Here is a 15,143-nt window from a genome sequence, read left to right as displayed (position 1 = left end):
GAAGCTTTATAAAATAATAATACAATTGAATAGAATTACAGCACTAGAGGAAAGAATGCAATGCAAAGAAAATGTATAGAACATTTCTACTATTTTTCCTGAGAACTGTAAAATTGTGCAGGGCTGATCTGCAAAACATTCAGTTATTCACAGGTTATAAAGTATTTTTTTTATTTTGTCAGTAAGTATGTTGGACTACTAATTTATGACGAAATCCCTCTAAAAAACGTGACAGGATAAAGGTGCTGTAGAACAAAACCAGAGCGCATTATCAAATGCACGCGACGGGCACAGGAGTTTTCCGGCAGTACGCGCTGGTGCTAATGGGAAACGTAGTGTTCTTTCTGGTAAAGCACTACCGCTTTTGTCCAAAGGAGCCGCCAAACTCAACAAAAGCTGAAAGTTACATTGTGCTGCTTTACCATGTTGTATTTCGCTGCTGTATATCAGAATAACTCACATGTGCATTAATGTGACTGCAGCAGTTCATCAGGGGTGTTTATATACTGTATATGTTAGTAGGGCTGACCATGTCATAACGTGCTCTTAATAAAGCACCAGCTGGGTACTAATTTATATGTGAAGGTCTCCTTGTACTCGTCGCCAGATGAGCGTGATATCTGACAGTCTAACCAATCAAAACGGGGACTTACAATGTAAATAAACATTGTATAATATTTAATCAGCAATATTGTTGTTGCTGTTCAAAAAAGCACAACAAAAAACCTCACAATGGTCAACCAAACTTTCCGCAGAAATGAAGCAGGTCTGCAGTTGACGTAGCATCATCGGAAACCTTCAACAGAAATTAATCAATAAACCTGCTGCTCCCCAGAGCCCCTCGCTCTGCTACTAAGTGCATTTTAGGGTTTTTCTCAGGTGGATGCTTCAAACCATTACCAAGGGATTAACGTCCACATCCAGACCCTGAGCGAGACGGAGAACTATTAAAACACTTCTTATTTCTCATGATGGTCTCTGCAGGGACAGAGGGAGCTCAGTACAATGCAACTTTCCATTCATTAGGCAACATATGTGACATAAATACAATCAAACTGATAAGTGACAAATACAAATATACAGTAGAACCACTTTGCAAATAGCAGAGTGCAACAAAATAATTTCAAAGGACACAAGGGGGTGAAGGATCAATTTGCACTCCCCGCTGTAGCAGGGCATTTTCCATGATGCAATATAAATCACTGCAGCCTAATACACACGGACCAGTTGATGAGTCGTTGACAAGGAGGCGTGTTATTTGACACACTGTTTTAATCATACCCTGGATCTCGTTCTCACCTACGGTGTTGAAACTGATGATCTGGTGGTGTCACCTGTACTCCCTTTTATCCGACCATTATTTAATAACGTTTGAATTTAATATTGTCTATGTTGAAGTGCAAAACAGGAGGTATTACTTTAGCAGATGTTTGTCTGATGAAGCTATTGCTAAATTTAGGGATGCCATTGCTCATCTTACGACAGTGGAAAATAGTGAAGCAGTAGAGGCCAGTGACCTGGGTTTCCTTGCTAGTAACACTGCTGATTTGTTGCATTCAGCTTTAGATGAAGTTGCTCCTTTGAAAAGGAGGGTTTCTAGCCACAGGAGCTTAACTCCCTGGTATAATTCAGATATCCGCATGTTGAAACAAAACGTGCGTAAAATGGAAAGGAAGTGGTACTCTTGTAAGTCTGTAGACTCCTATCGTGAATGGAAAGATATTCTAATAATATAAAAAAGCCATTTGCAAAGCCAGAACAGCTTATTATTCAACGTTGATAGAGGATAACAAAAGTAACCCACGTTTTCTGTTCAGCACTGTAGCAAGGCTGACAAAGAGTCACAACTCTGTTGAGCCGTGCATTCCTGCAGCTCTCAGTAGTGAAGACTTTATGAGCTTCTTTAACAGTAAAATCAGGAGAATTAGAGAAGAAATCAACCAGCCGGTTGTGGGCGTTTCTTCAGCTTTAGCGACTTCCTTAGGCTCTGACTTGACTCTAGACTGTTTTGATCCTATAGACCTCCCTGAGCTGACCTCACTCGTCAATAGAGCTAAGTCAACCACATGTATGTTAGACCCCATCCCGACTCGACTATTCAAAAATGTTTTTTCTCTTATTGGTGTGACAATACTGGACCAAATCAACCTATCCCTAAACTTAGGATATGTACCACAGGTTTTCAAAGTTGCAGTAATTAAACCTTTACTTAAAAAACCTTCTCTTGACCCAGACACCTTAGCTAATTATAGACCAATTTCCAACCTTCCATTTGTATCTAAAATTCTGGAAAAGGCAGTTTCAAGCCAGTTATGTGACTATTTGTATAGAAATGATCTGTTTGAAGTCTTTCAGTCAGGGTTCAGAATGCATCATAGCGCAGAGACAGCACTGGTTTGAGTCACGAATTACCTTCTTATGGCCTCAGATAAGGGATTAGTTTCCATACTGGTTCTACTGGACCTCAGTGCTGCACAGTCAAGGGTCTGTTATGGTGTTCCACAGGGTTCAGTGCTAGGGCCAATCTTGTTCAGTTTATACATGCAGCCATTGAGAAGTATAATCCAGATTCACGTATAAAGCCCAAAACGGCTTAGCTCCGCATTATTTGCCAGACTTGATAGTGCCTTATGTTCCTGGCAGAGCTCTCCGTTCTCAGAGTGCAGGTTTACTCGTAGTTCCTAGAGTATCCAAATGTAGATTTGGAGGGCGGGCGTTCTGCTATCAGGCACCATTACTATGGAACCAACTTCCAATCTTGGTTAAGGAGGCTGACACCACCTCCACCTTTAAAACTAAACTTAAAACCTTTCTGTTTAGTAAAGCCTGTAGTTAGACTATAATAGTTAGTCTCAAATATAGGTATATATGTATATATATATATATATATATATATATATATATATATATATATATATATATATATATATATATATATATATATATATATATATATATATATATATATATATATACAATATATTGTGGTAGATATGCTGCTATAGGCCTATGCTGCCGCCGCCCCCCGCCCCCGCTCTGGTCATCCTGCTGCTGCTTCCACCTGCCTTAAGGCTTTTCTCCCACTGTTTATGTAATAATTGCTCGGGGGTCATGTTCTGGGTCTCTGGAAAGCGTCTAGAGACATCTGTTGTATTAGACGCTATATACAAATGTAAAAAAGAGGATCTGCACACTTGGATCAATGCAAGTATCTTTAATTAACCAAGCTTTCGGTCAGAAGACCTTCATCAGGGTAACCTGATGAATATAGTCTACACATGGTTTTCTGGCACCTTGGCATATTTTGGTCGTGAGTGCGGTGACTGGCTCCTGGTATTAGACGCTATACAAATAAAATTGAATTGAAATTGAATTAACACAATTTTCGGAGGTCCTAATGAATCGTGTCATGCTTCGGTTGAACTCCCTCAGCTCCATTTCCAACCACATCTTCACAGCTCCATTCATAGCAGTTAACGTAGAGGGAGACAGTCCACTCCTCCCTTATCTGAGGAATTTGCGTCTTTTGAGATTTGTCGCGCAGCCTCGTGCTACTCACTTCCGAGGTACAGCCAATGCGGCCTCATGTGAAGTAGGAGATGAAGATGAGGAGCGTGGACTGATCCGAGTCTGGGATGTTACGGTACCCTGCGAATCTCTTCAGAGGTTCTTGATTTGGGAGTCACCTCAGACATCCAATTGTACTCTCTCTTTTCTTTGGGTCTAATATGTCTTCTTTAATTACTAAAGTCACAAAGCATTGAAAAACAAGTGTGTGCATCCAGGGCCTTTCGGTTGCACAGTTTTCTCCTGTTAAGTGGACAACGTTGCAAAGTCATGAAGATGTTTTCTCTGTTAGCTGTGTACCCAGTGTGTTGCGTTAACTCAGGCACCATGGGGTCTAATTTATTTATTTATCAACTTTTTTCAAAAGGGAGGGAGACATATTTGGCCTTGAGTAGGTTGAGCAGTGTACCATCTCTCCCCTCTCTGTACTTGCTTCATCCTGATGACAGCAGGTCTGGAGCCTGTCACAGCTGTCATGGGCTGACGGTCGGGGTACACCCCGAACAGGTCACCAGCCCGTCACATGGCCTCCGGATCTAATGAGACACGTACGGGCGCATACACCTACAGTGGTGGCTGGAGTGAGTGAATCACTGATCAATCCAACAGGCGTGTTTTTGGAGTGTGGGAGTGATCCAGTGTGTGAGAGAGTGTGCACACAGAGGGACCCCAGCTGATCCGAGCCATCAGTGCTCACCCCTCGCCCAGCTTTTTTCTGTCATAAAAATTCAGGAGAAAAGCTAATTCTTTCTTTATCTGTTGTCTGTTGTTGTTTGTTTTTTTACTTTGCTGTCCGTGCAAATCTGCATCCACTAAATTGCATCCTTCTCCCGGTTTTTAAAGTTTGCTTTTCTTTTGGTCTGAGGAGATCGTCCCAACATGAAACTGGGAGCTCAATTGATGGTTCTCGTTTTACTGTAAATCTCCTAAACCCATCCAGACCAGTTTACTTCTAAACAGTCTCAGCGTGTTTAGGTGTCTAATGGCGCTTTTCCACTAGTACCTACTCAGCTCGGCTAGCCTCCACTCGGTTTGGTTCTTTCCCACTAGGGGTCTAACGTGCTGAGTAGATACCTTTTCTGTAACTACTCTGCCGAGGTTCTAAGCAGCTGAGTCGGCTGAATCTGACGTCATCACACTACATGGTCGGGGGGGTCGGGGGTTGGGAGTCAGATGTCTGAGTCAGGATGTGACATCAGCAAAAGAGCGACTCTGACGGCTTCTTGTTCATTTTATTCGACAGGCAATGGCATGGCAAAAGTCTGTTTCATGATCCAACTCTGAGGTGCAGATGTTGCTAAACCGGGTGGCTGAGGAGAGAATTAAAAAGGGATCTAGACGGGCGATAAGGAACGACCAGATCTACCAGGAGCTCTGTCACTTCATAGCTGCTCACGGCTACCAACGGACTTTTCAGCAGCGCGAGACAAACAAATAAAAATTAAAAAGCGTCGCCGCTTGAAGCTTCTCTCTTTCTCATTTTTTAACTGGATATCGAACATAAGCCACAGACCAGCAGCACATATACAGTATAATCTCCTCCAGGTTCTACATCTTTAGTGTTGTTGTCTTCTTCGTTTAGATCACACAATCAAATACGTCACGGCAGCTTCGCTCCAACCCTCCTACTTCTGCTCCAGGTGCTGAATTGTTATGGAAAAGAAACCATGCCGAGTAGAGTCGAGCCGAGCTGAGATGAGTAGAGCCGAGTGGGTTGTAGTGTAAAAGCGCCATAACTGGATAATTTCACCCTTAAACCTCACATTAATGAGCATAGCACCTCTCTCTTCCTCCTATATCCCTCTGTACCCGTTTTACCTCTGAATATTTTACACTCTGCGTGCCAGGAGTCCAACTGCTTTTGCTTGAAAACGGTTTTGTTCTTTTTTGTTTGTTGTGAGTAGCTGTGTGATGATTTAAGGTCCGCTGTGGAGAAATAGCCAAAAACTGGGAGAAACAGCTGACTCCTGCTCCCAAAATGGAATTGGGTTATTTTTGGAGGGTTACGCTTAATTTAATGGAGACAATCTGCAGGTTTAATAATTGATAACCAAATAACTGTGTCTGCTTTCAGGTTGAGCCTCTGAGTGATGCAGTCTCTGTTCGGTGGAGGGGAGCTGGGGCTGCTGGGAGGAGGCGGTGACGCAGGAGGCCTGAAGGAGGATGGCTGCGGCAGCATGGCGTGGAGGTCCTCGCCTCTCCCGCCTGATGACGTCTACTCAGCCTCGCACTTGGCCCTTATCACTGCCTATCAGGACATCAAGACCCGGCTGGCCAGCCTGGAACGAGAGAACACCAGTATCAAGAGGAAGCTCAAGATCTACGAGATCAAGGTGAAGCAATTTTGAAGTCAAATAATTTCCCGGCATGTCTGAAGGCTGAACACACTTGTTTTTTAACCTTGTTGGTGTCAGACAGAAAGGCTCCGGTACCAACATCGATGAGATTAGTTTGTTCTGTTGATTTATTAGATGCTTCTCAGAGGTATAAGTAACTGTCCATGCAGCCTTTGTGCTTTCTGTTTTTATCCAACCAGTTAGATTTTGTAGAAAGATGAAAGAAGATACCACTTTGGTGGCGCTGAGTCTGGATGAGAAGGAGAATACAAATAAATCAGAAAGAGGAAACTGATTCTGCTTTGCAGAGAGGGCGCATGCACGTTGGGGAAAGTAAAACTCAGTCCCATTTGTAGAGGACAAAGTAAGGAAGTGTGTAAATATGAACATTTTGATGCTGTTAAGCCGAGATAGGCCAGTTTGAGCAACATTTATTTCTTTTTCTTTTTCTAGACAAAATAAGCTTTGGCTTCAGTCTACACCTTTTGGTCCTTGCTTGATCTACATGCAAAAAACTTTGTATTGACTACTGACTTCTACAACGTGACCAAATAAACATATCAAATCAAATCAAATCAAATCAAATCAAAAGGAGACCTGGGTAGTGGAGGAAAAAGTTGTTGTTTTTGAATGCACGTCCCACATGAGCGACGGCGGTGAGTCTCTCACAGCAGCATTGACAGAACACCTGCCAGTCACTCATCAGTGTTTAAGGACATAATAGTGGCTCTTCTACATGAAGGGGTAGATTTTCATGGCATCAGTTGAATCTGAAGTTAATTATTTGAATGAATTAATTATTGAACAAAGATCAAGTTAACAACAGTTAAACTGTTCTTTTCTTCATGGATCTCCGTGTAAATTCTTGTTGTTTTTTTTCTTTTCTCAATACTGACTTCTCGTTCGGTTCTGTTTGGTAAACCATCTGCAGCTTCGGACTAATAAATAACAAAGCACATTCTGACATTTGAGGAAAACTGAGCCAAGGATTTTGGGCACTTATCAGAAGAAATATTACTTCACTCGGGATCACTTCATTCAAAAACATGATTACATCCCGTGCCGTTTTAGCAGGATTTACAGCAACTTGTATCTGATAACATGTCTCTGGTGGGACCTTCTGACTCAGCATGGAAGTGTGTGACGTGCCCGAGGCAGAAGGAGGAGCAAAGGCCCTCAGAGTACAAAAGAGAGCAGCTTGATGGCGGACCTGACGGTCATTTGTGAGGCCCAGCTGAATAGAAGGAGCTGCAGCGGAGGTGGACTGCAGCCTTGCAGAAGATGGTTGGTCAAGCACCTTAAACTCTGCCAGTCCAGTTCATAGATGGAAATTAATCAGCTTATGTAGGTAACAATGTCTTCTGTCTGAATGAGCAGTATATGCCACTGACTACAGTGGCAGGCACCAAAGATCCCCCAAACCTGAACTACTGCCCTTCCATTGAAGGAAACTGCAGGCACAAGGTGGCGCAAACCGAACGCAAACCCATTCCCAAACAGCTCGTCCATCTCATCTGCAGAGTAGGACCGACGCAAAAGCAAAGGTTTCAAAACGTTTTGCGACACCATTCACAACACCGATTCACCCCAGATTTTTCCAGTTTGTTACTGAAATCTGCGGATTGACTCATTGTACCGTGAAATGAACGCATAGTTTAGCAAAAGAAAAAGAATCATAGAATCAATTTATCAATCAAAAGGTATGTTACAACCAAAAACGTAATAACGGCCAATAATGTAATAACGGCCAATAACGTAATCCTTTTGGGCATTTCAAATGTAATAAAGCCAATAGTGTAATAATGTGCCAATAATGTAATAAAACTTTTGAGCCAATAACGTAATAACTTTTTGCCGATAATGTAATAAGGCATTACATTATTGGCTGGTTATTACGTTATTGGCCTGGCATTAAAAAAAACCTTTCAAAATGTAATAACTGGTGCCGATAATGTAATAACACATAAATATGACAGCAGCTCTTGGAAATAAAGGTTGTTTTTTTTTGCAGTTTTTGGGCAGTTAGTGGATGACATATAGTCGCCATATTTATTCATCCAAGATATGTCTCTCTCTGTCTCTCTCTCATAATTGTGTGGTCTTTCCCCTCTTTAGCCAAATAGATATTCATAGATGTTCTTGTCTAAACAGGCAATTTTTCATGTGTACCATCATGCATATACCATAAAATCAGTGTCTCGTTGAGGGTGTTGAGGTGTCAAATGAATTCACCATATATTTTCCTGGACTTGCATTATTATTTATTTCCAATCCCAAAAACTGAACTGCAGTGTACAATACATATGATAGAACATGAACAATCAAAATTAAATTAAAACTGTTCCTTCTCAAATGAAAAGTAGCTTTCACTCATATTCACAAAATACTGAGCAATACAAACATCTACACAGCTGCTTTATCATTACTGTAAAAAAACTAAAAAACAACAACAACAACTTTGAAACGTCACTTTAGCCAACATGGGGCCTGTAAGCTCAATGTGTTGATGTAGTTTTTAATTTTCAAACATGAAAAACAAAGTTAGACATATGAACCCTGTAGAGCATTAATTTTAGATCTCAGCGGGTTTCAGTAGTGATCTATTTGTTGACTGGTTAACTCTCTTCTCTCTTCTTCTTCTTGTTTTTTTATTGTTTATTTCCAATCAAAAAATCTGAACTGCAATATATAATATACATACAGCAAAAACATGAAAAAAATAAATAAAAACTGTTCCTCCTTGTTACAACCAAAAACGTAATAACGGCCAATAACGTAATAACTGCCAATAATGTACTAAAACTTACATTATTGGCACATTATTACATTATTGGCTTTATTACATTTGAAATGGCCAAAATTATTACATTATTGGCAGTTATTACGTTATTGGCCGTTATTACGTTTTTGGTTGTAACAAGATATCAAACTTTTGACATGAGATGAACACACACTTCCTTTGGTATTCTCTACACCAGAGATCAAATATCCTTCAGAAAAGTTTCCATTAATGTGTGACATGTGTTTGCTTCTCTTTCACTCTTCGGTCCAGTTCATCCCAAACCAGTTTGATGTGGTTTAAGTCTGGAGTTCACCATCTTGTTTTCTTTTCCTAAGGTAGATCTGGCCTTCAGTTCTGGGTCATTATCTTGCTGTAGGACAAGAGTGTCCAACTCCAGTCTTTGCGCCTTTAGTCACACACTGTCTCTGCATTCTATCCTGCAGTCTCTGAAATAAACAATGGGAAATTGAAGTATGCAAAGTGTTGTTGTTCACCTACTTTCAAGCCCTGGTGAGGATCTGATCATTGATTTTATTTATACTCTGATATATAAAACGTTAGCACTGAGATGGAGCTGCTTTTTTCAAGTGTGTGTGTCTGTTGCCTGTAATTGTCACATCTGCAGTAGTGTTGTATTTGCAGCCTGTTTCAATGTTAGTTTTAGTCTAGTCTTTGGGTCAAGCTGTCATTTTAGTTTTTAATAGTTTTAGTCACGTTCATTCTCCTTTTAGTCGTGTCAAGTTTCAGTCCACTAAAAGTCTGAGCATTTTAGTCTTATTTTAGTCAAAATTGTCCAGGACCATTTTAGTCTAGTTTAGGCAAAAATTATATTTATCAAACCCATTTTACAATTCAAACAAGGTTATCTTATTATTACATTATTATTACCTTATAGACTAAAGAATACATTCATTCCAGATACAGAAGACTCTCATTTGAGTTTACAACATATTTATTCTGGATTTCTCCCCATCTTTTTCTTTTCCAACGACACATTGGGTTTTCTTTTCCACGTCTATGTAGGAAAGTGTATCCAAAGATGGTTCTTCTTCTTCTTCTCCCAGCCCCAGAGCAGATCCCTGCGTTTCTGTATGTAACTTTGTTTTTAATTGACGTGAAGCTAGAGCTCTGTGTTAACGGCATCAGCCTCTAACCTGCAGCTGCATCTGCTGGATCTGATTCCCCGCGGGCCGACTGGGATTGAGGACGTGACGTCACCAGCAGCAGAACTAAACCAGAGGAAACTACTGAAAACATGGACATTAAGCATCTTTGTTTGAACATTTCATCTCGTCTCATTTTGGTCAACGAAAATGAAGACACATTTTAGCAAAGTTTTTATTTTGTAATCTACATTTTAGTCTCGTTTTTATTCGTCTACGATATTGCATTATATATTTAATTATCATTATCGTCACATGACGAGCATTTTCATTGCGTCTCGTCTCGTTTTCCTCAGGTGATAAAGGTTTGTTGACGACGATATTTAGTCATAATTTTAATTGACGAAAGCAACTTTAATCTGCAGCAGAGTAAAATCTGGCCGATCAGGGACACGAGGAGAAACCAAAATAAAATGAAGAAATGCACGATTTAGTGACGGAGCAAAAGCAAAGTTATAAACCACAACTCGAAACAACGGAACAATAGCAAACTAAAACTCTGGCTAATGTGCTCACTGTAATTTAAAAAAGCAGGCTGCATTAAAAAGAAAAAAAAAACCTTCCTGCCCAACCTGCCCCTTCTAGACCAGGAGTCGGCAACCCAAAATGTTGAAAGAGCCATTTTGGACAAAAAACACAAAAAACTAATATGTCTGGAGCCGCAAAAAATGAAAAGTCTTGTATCAGAATTGGAATGAAGACAACACATGCTGCATGTTTCTATATTAGTTATAACTGGGGGAAGAGTTTTTTTTTCATTATGCACTTTGAGAAAAAAGTTTAAATGTTGAAAAAAAGTCAGTATTTAGAAAAAAAAAAGGTTGAAAAGTCGAGAAAAAAGTCGAAATGTTGAGAAAAAAGTCAAGATTTTGAGAAAAAACTTTAGAAAAAAGTCAAAATTTTGAGAAAAAAGTCTAAATGTCGAGAAAAAAGTCAAAATTTCAAGAAAAAAGTCAAAATGTTGAGAAATAAATCGAAATTTTGAGGAAAGGGAAAAGAAAAAAAGAGAAAAAAAGGAAAAAAAGAAGAAAAAGAAGAAAAAAGAAAAAAAGGAAAAAAGAGGAAAAAGGGAAAACAAGGAAAAAAAAGAAAAAAGGAAAAAAATGTTGTTTTTTTTTTTTTTTTAAAGCTCCAGGGAGCCACTAGGGCGGCGCTAAAGAGCCGCATGCGGCTCTAGAGCCGCAGGTTGCCGACCCCTGTTCTAGACAGTTTAAGAGCATCATTCTCCCCACATACACATAATCTATGTTTTTACAAACTGGTTTACCAGTCCTCTTTCGGGATGAGAAGTAAAACAACTTAACATAATCCAGTGGGCAGTCGGAGACACTGACAAGCTGTTCACCTGTCATGTGCTGAATGACGAGTGAATCATAGGTAGAAAACGTATTCCCAGGATTGGAGAGTCCCTCCGACGGCCGTGACACAGCCCGGGTGGGAAATCAGCGCCAGGAAGGTTTGAGCCAGTCTCTAACCCTAGCTTTACAGAGAAATGCTTCTGAAACTGTCGAAGTATTTGAACAAAAAGCCCTCTGTTTGTTTGTTTAGACGCAGGTTCCGACATTGTGGAAACACGCGTTTCTCTCTCAGAGAAAAGGCTCGCCCGTGAACACGTACCTAGAGCCTCAAACCAAATGTTCATTCTGTCACTAAATTCTGCCTGAAATGGCAGATGAGCAGAGAGGAATAGCGTGGGAAGACAGAAATGAGGAGAAATGGGAACAGACGTTGAAAGAAAGAGCTACAGGGGCGGAGAATAGTGCTGGCAGGCACGAAAAAAGGACATGAAATGAGGGAGTAAAAGGAGATAATGATGTAAAGAGCAAGGGAGAGATGATTTGATGAAATTAAGAGCAAAGGAGGATTAGCGGAAAGAAATATACCCCTGGATGTTCTTTACGTCCTCAATCTTTTGGTGTTTAGGAATGATACCGTCATGGGGGCATGATGTGGACACTTCTCTCTCTTTACTTTCACTTTCACTAAATGATGACTTTCAAAGAACCTATACGTGCAGATGAGAGTGATTTCAACAACTCAGCATTTTGTTTTTTCCAAGAGTGTAAAGATGAGAGAAACAATACTTCAAATAAAGAAAATGGAAGAAAGAGCCCACAATCTGCTGCAACATTGTGCTCTCGTAGACGCGCTGCTGGCAGCGAAGCTGGATCTCTGCCCAGTCCAGAGGTGAATGTTGATTTTGCTCGTTTATTGTTGTTTTTTTTCTCAGAAATACAAAATGACTGGAAAGGCAGTCTGGCATGTTACCAGGTGAACGGCAGAACTCCTGCATCATTTTAGTGAGCAGCTGTTCTTGAAGGCTTCAGGCAGCCAAAGTGGTGTTGATTTACTGGCGAGAGGCAGTTTGTTCAGGGCCTATTCCCAGACTGACAGGTGTGGGTTTTGGAAGAGCAGGTGCAGATGTTGACCATTTGGAGGAGAGGTTGACACATCTGTGCACATGTGTATGTGCATTCAGCGTGCTGCTGTTTTTAGATTTTGACCTGACATCAGTCCTCTTTACCAGTTACTATGTTGTTGTGAGGATTTCGAGTATCGGAGCTGCACGAAGCTTTAGGAGCTTGTTTTAATTATTCCCAACAAAAACAGATTTTATCCTTTCTGGATGAGAACTTTATAATATGGTCTTGGCTCTTCTGAATGCTACTAACCTCTAATCAGATATATGAATTAAAAAGGTAGTTTAATTGTATTTCTTTGTGGATAGTTCATGTTTTTTGTCTCATCAGCTTAACTTGTTTTGGTTATGCACCTCCAAAACTGAGACCAGGGGCCTGTACTACGAAGCAAGTTCAACATACCCAGGATATCTTTTCCTTATCCAGATTCACTAACCCGGACAATTGCAATCACGCTAAGCGGTCACACGACGGTGGTTATCAACTCGGTATATCAACCCAGCTTTCTCCAATCTGGATATGAGCGCGTGCACATAAAAGGGGCGGTGTTTTCAGCGCATGACCAATCGCAAGCATGTAGAAGTCCGCTGTCAGAGCAGCTTATTTCAGTAGCCAAGAGCAAAGGATAAATTACACTGTGATTTAACTTAATATTTAGACTTGAAATTAAAAGTTCATGTCGTGTTCAAATTAAACGAGGTCTGACATTTCATCCTCTCTCAAATGACTCATACCTTGTTTCTACAGTATATTTACAGATTGTACATAAAGGTTTATTTGCAAAAGTAGTTTTCTTAGAAAGACGGAGTGAGGGTATCTACAGCAAAGACAAACGTACTCGCATACCTCTCTGTCAGGAGAAAAGAAATGATAAAGTGTTGATACTTGGGTATGAAAGGAATTGCTTAGTTTCTTGACTAATTCAATTTTTGTTGAAAGTCAGCCCACTCTTTTTTTTTTCCTCTCACGATCCGCGCACCGAGCTCCACTGGATTCTCTTCGAAAGAGCATGCCATTTTCCAAGAGAGCTGATTGGTCAGTGGGCGGTGCTTTTATACCCGGCGATCTGTATCTCGAACATAACCTGCTCCGGAGCAGGTTAGCTGTTCAGCATAAGTTACCATGGCGATGTACCCCGGTAAGAAGTGAACCACCGTCGTAGTCCTGAAAACCCAGGGTTAAACCTGAAGTTACCTCGCTAACCCCAAATCCCGCTTCGTAGTACAGGCCCCAGGTGAGGAAAATAATCTATTGTTATTTGGTTCCCTTTTCTTCCTACACACAAATTTTAAAGGCTGCAACTGTATGAGGTTGTCGCTGTTGCAATTTTTCATTTGAATGTTCCCTCTTCTTCTTCCGCTATCCCTTTCTAACATGTGCAGAATGTGATTGTGCATTGGTGTTGAGAGGAATGTAGATGTCATTGGAAACAATGTGGTCTTAAATAGGGGTGGGTTAAAAATATCGATATATCGATATTTTATCGATATATCGATGTGTAGGAACGATTATCGATACATAAATCCAAGTATCAATTTTTTCAAAATTTTTTTTAATCCCGATTTTTTTCCCCATTTCATCACTCCTGCCTAAGTCAGTCCTGGGCATTGCTCCCTCTACCAAACCTGGGAGGGCCCTACACTGAGCTCAAGTCTCCTCCTTACTTGAGGAGTGAGCAGGCCGATTCTTTTCACCAGACAGGGTGGGGCTTCTCTGGCCGGACTTAGTGCGTGGAAGGAGCACGTTATTCCGGCCAGATCCTCCCCGCCCCATCTGGGCCAGAGGGGGCATGTGTAGCCCAGAACTGTTGCATGTTTTTGTGAGAAGGGAAGGGAACACGGGGAGAACATGCAAACTCCACACAGAAAGGCCCTTTCCAGCCCCACCCAGGCTGTGGGTGCTGAAGTCATGGGGGAACTTTAACTTTAACTTTATGCACTCAGCACCCACAGCGTCCCCGGCAGGAATTGAACCCAGGACCTTCTTGCTGTGAGACGACTGCACTACCAGCTGCGCCACCGTGCCCCTCGACTTTTTTTTTTTTGCCAAAGCAAAATTGGTATTGTAACTATTGTAACTCGATATTGAATCGTATCGAATCGTATCAGAAATCGTATCGACTTGGGACCTAGTGTATCGGAATCGTATCGTATCGGGAGGTCAGTGATGATACCCAGCTCTAGTTTTAAAGGCAGTGTATCTCGCTCTGAAAAAGGTAAAAGTGGTTGACTTTAATAAAAGTCTTGTCCTGCTTGTCATGCTCTGTGGTTTTACTAGTTCTGCCTAAATGAACTTTGGATACTGGATATCACACCCACAATCTGTAGGTTCTCATCAACTTTATTTCTGATCACAAGAAAGTACTGTGGATGAAGAGAGGGAGCAAGGGAACATTAGTCAGGACCCACAGTGAGGCCTGCTGTGTGCCCGACCCACAGCGCTCCTAAACTGAGTGGCCCACAAACCATCTAATCCTTGCAGTGCCTTAACATTCATAGCTTAACTGTAGTGTACCTGTGATTCTTTAAAAAAATACTAAAAAAGCAGATTTTTCCCAGAATTCAATCATCAGCAGCGTCTCAGTTTCACAGATTAATATACCAGCTGTGCAAGAAAATGTGATGGGTCACAGCGTTTTAAAAGAAAGCCGTGACAATGTGGCTTCAGATGCTTGAACTGACAGTTAAACAGTAATATTCAGTTATTACTGAACTTATAATGTGCAAGTCTGCGTTCCATGGGTCCATCGGCTCACAAAAAGCTCACGTTGCTGTTTACGTCAGTGGTCTTCATTCCAGGTCCTCGAGAGCCGCTGTGCTGCATGTCTTAGATGTTTCCCTGCTACAGTAAACCCTGATACAGATGACTGTGTCAC

At 41.1% G+C, this 15,143-nt stretch overlaps 1 protein-coding gene across 1 annotated transcript in view; it reads left to right on the top strand.

Moving 5' to 3' along the window:
• tbkbp1 (TBK1 binding protein 1) overlaps positions 1-15,143 on the top strand; it is a 118,552-nt gene that overhangs the window by 59,508 nt on the left and 43,901 nt on the right. Inside the window, exon 2 of the mRNA XM_061708676.1 lies at positions 5,642-5,900. Coding sequence (XP_061564660.1) covers positions 5,658-5,900 — 243 coding nt within the window. The 5' untranslated portion in view covers positions 5,642-5,657. The remainder of the gene's footprint in view (positions 1-5,641; positions 5,901-15,143) is intronic.

This window comes from Cololabis saira, chromosome 19 (assembly GCF_033807715.1).
Source record: "Cololabis saira isolate AMF1-May2022 chromosome 19, fColSai1.1, whole genome shotgun sequence".
NCBI lineage: Eukaryota > Metazoa > Chordata > Actinopteri > Beloniformes > Belonidae > Cololabis > Cololabis saira.
This window is presented reverse-complemented; position numbering and strand designations above follow the sequence as displayed.